The 1965-nt window shown below is 48.3% G+C and overlaps 1 protein-coding gene across 3 annotated transcripts in view; it reads right to left on the bottom strand.

The window, feature by feature from the left end:
* HDGFL3 (HDGF like 3) overlaps positions 1-718 on the bottom strand; it is a 35367-nt gene extending 34649 nt beyond the window's left edge. The window contains exon 1 of one of the 3 annotated variants that reach the window (XM_072402444.1): positions 295-718. In XM_072402444.1, the coding sequence (XP_072258545.1) occupies positions 295-378 (84 nt within the window). In that variant the 5' untranslated portion in view covers positions 379-718. The remainder of the gene's footprint in view (positions 1-294) is intronic. The other 2 variants (XM_072402442.1, XM_072402443.1) reach the window with 2 other exon arrangements.
* Positions 719-1965: the final 1247 nt, after the last annotated feature.

Below are 1965 nucleotides of genomic sequence, written 5' to 3' on the forward strand. Positions count from 1 at the left end.
CATGCTGTATATATTGGGGTAAGTAGTAGGTAGGTGTCCATGCTGTATACAGAGGTAAGTGGTGTCCATGCTGTCCCCTATATTGTGCTGGATGTCACCCTGTGCCCGGGGCTGTGTTCGGTAGATCGGTATGAGGATGCTGAGGGAGGTGGACATGTCAGTGATGCTCCATCAGGCCTCCTCTGTATCCCCGTCACCTGTACAGCCCTGTCAACCGACACTTTTCCCGCCCTCCACCGATGACTGACCATCTCCTCTCTCGCGGTAGCCCCGCCCCTTACCGGGCGCACTCACCCTGGCCGGCCAGTGCGGGTATCCTTTCATCTTGGCGAACACCAGCTCTCCTGCCTTGTAGTCCCGGGGCCTTGGCCGAGCCATTCCGTCCTCCTCCAGCCCTGACACAAACCTTTCCGTCCTGCGGCACGGCGATGAAGATGAGGCGCGGGTACCGGAGGCCCCCTCGGCGGATAAGCTGCCCTCACAAGAGCCCCTGTGCACACGGGAGCTGGAGGTTTCATGCACAAACAGGCCCTTCCCCCCTTGATTGTACCCGAGCCCCAGCTATAACCAAACCCCTTTTCCTCCTGTCACACCGACTGCCACAGCCAGCTCTATGGCGCTGCGAGAGAAACAACACAAGGCTTCAACTGCTGCGGGCAGTGACCTAATACAAATAATCTTGCTAGGTAGCCGTAGAGCGCGCGGTGCTTTGGCTGTCTCTGCTGGTGTTTCTTTTGGTTCTCAGAAGTCCTTTTGTGTGAAAAGTGATGGTGGGAGCAGCTTCTAAAGAATGATGTCTGCTCAGAGACCACCTAAGCCTAACAACTCATCAGTCTATGCCCCTGATGTAATAAAGCTCTCCAAGGCTGGAGAGGATACACTTTCATCAGTAAAGCTGGGTGATCCAGCAAAGTTCTCCAAAACGGGAGAGGATACACTTTCATCAGTAAAGCTGAGTGATCCAGCAAACCTGGTATGACTTTTCCTAAAAGTCATTAGTTATTCATTAGCAAATGTTTTCAACTCTGGACCAGATCAATTCCAGGTTGTCTGAATCACCCAGGTTCACTGATGAAATTGTATTCTCTTTAGCCTTGGAGAGCCTTAATAAATCAGGGCCTTTGGGTCCAATCAGTGATGCGAGTGATCACAAAATACACAGAAGGTTGGTATGTACAAGATAATAGGAATAACATTTATATGTGACTGGTCTACATTACTTTAATTACAGGACTGTTTGAAAGAGATCACAATATCATCAAGAAATGTGATTGATGTCTAGAAGGATTCTGATTTAATGTATGTTTACTATAAATGCTTACATTACAAGGGAAATACCTCTGTGAAATCTAAATAGAGTTGTATGATACACCTTATCACTCAACCCATCTTTTGGACCCCTTCCCATTAGTTCTTACCCACAAGCATAACTATCAAAGTATCAATCTTTTGAAAGTATATACGTAGATCCCATACCTATATCAGGTAATAACTTGAAAAAACTATTTATAATCAGGGGTGCATAGGGGCGGGCATGCCGTGCCCTTACTTTGTTCAGGAGAGAAAGGAGGAAAGAGTGTGGGGCAGACAGGGAGGCATACAAGTGAAGGAAGAGGGCATAGGGATTAGGAGGGTGAGGGGCAAGAGAGGAAAGGAAAGAGGAGACAAAAAAATGATGGAAGAGAAGCAGCGAGAGTGGGGTGAGAAATAGTGGGGGAGGTAAGGAAAATGAAAAGAGACAGAAGAAGAGAGAGGGAAGGTGAAGAATAAGCAAGAGAGACAAGGAGAGTGGAAGGAAGAGGGGAAAGAGAGAGAAGGAGATGAAGAGGGGAGAGTGAAGGGTGAAGAGAGAGAGAGAGGGGAAGAAAGAGCAAAATGGGAGAGAGGGGGCAGGAGAAGAGCGGGAGGAAGAGGGGTGAGAGAGAGGGAATAGAAAGATGGATGGAGAAGCAAAAGAAAGAGACG

Source organism: Pyxicephalus adspersus, chromosome 2 (genome assembly GCF_032062135.1).
Source record: "Pyxicephalus adspersus chromosome 2, UCB_Pads_2.0, whole genome shotgun sequence".
NCBI lineage: Eukaryota > Metazoa > Chordata > Amphibia > Anura > Pyxicephalidae > Pyxicephalus > Pyxicephalus adspersus.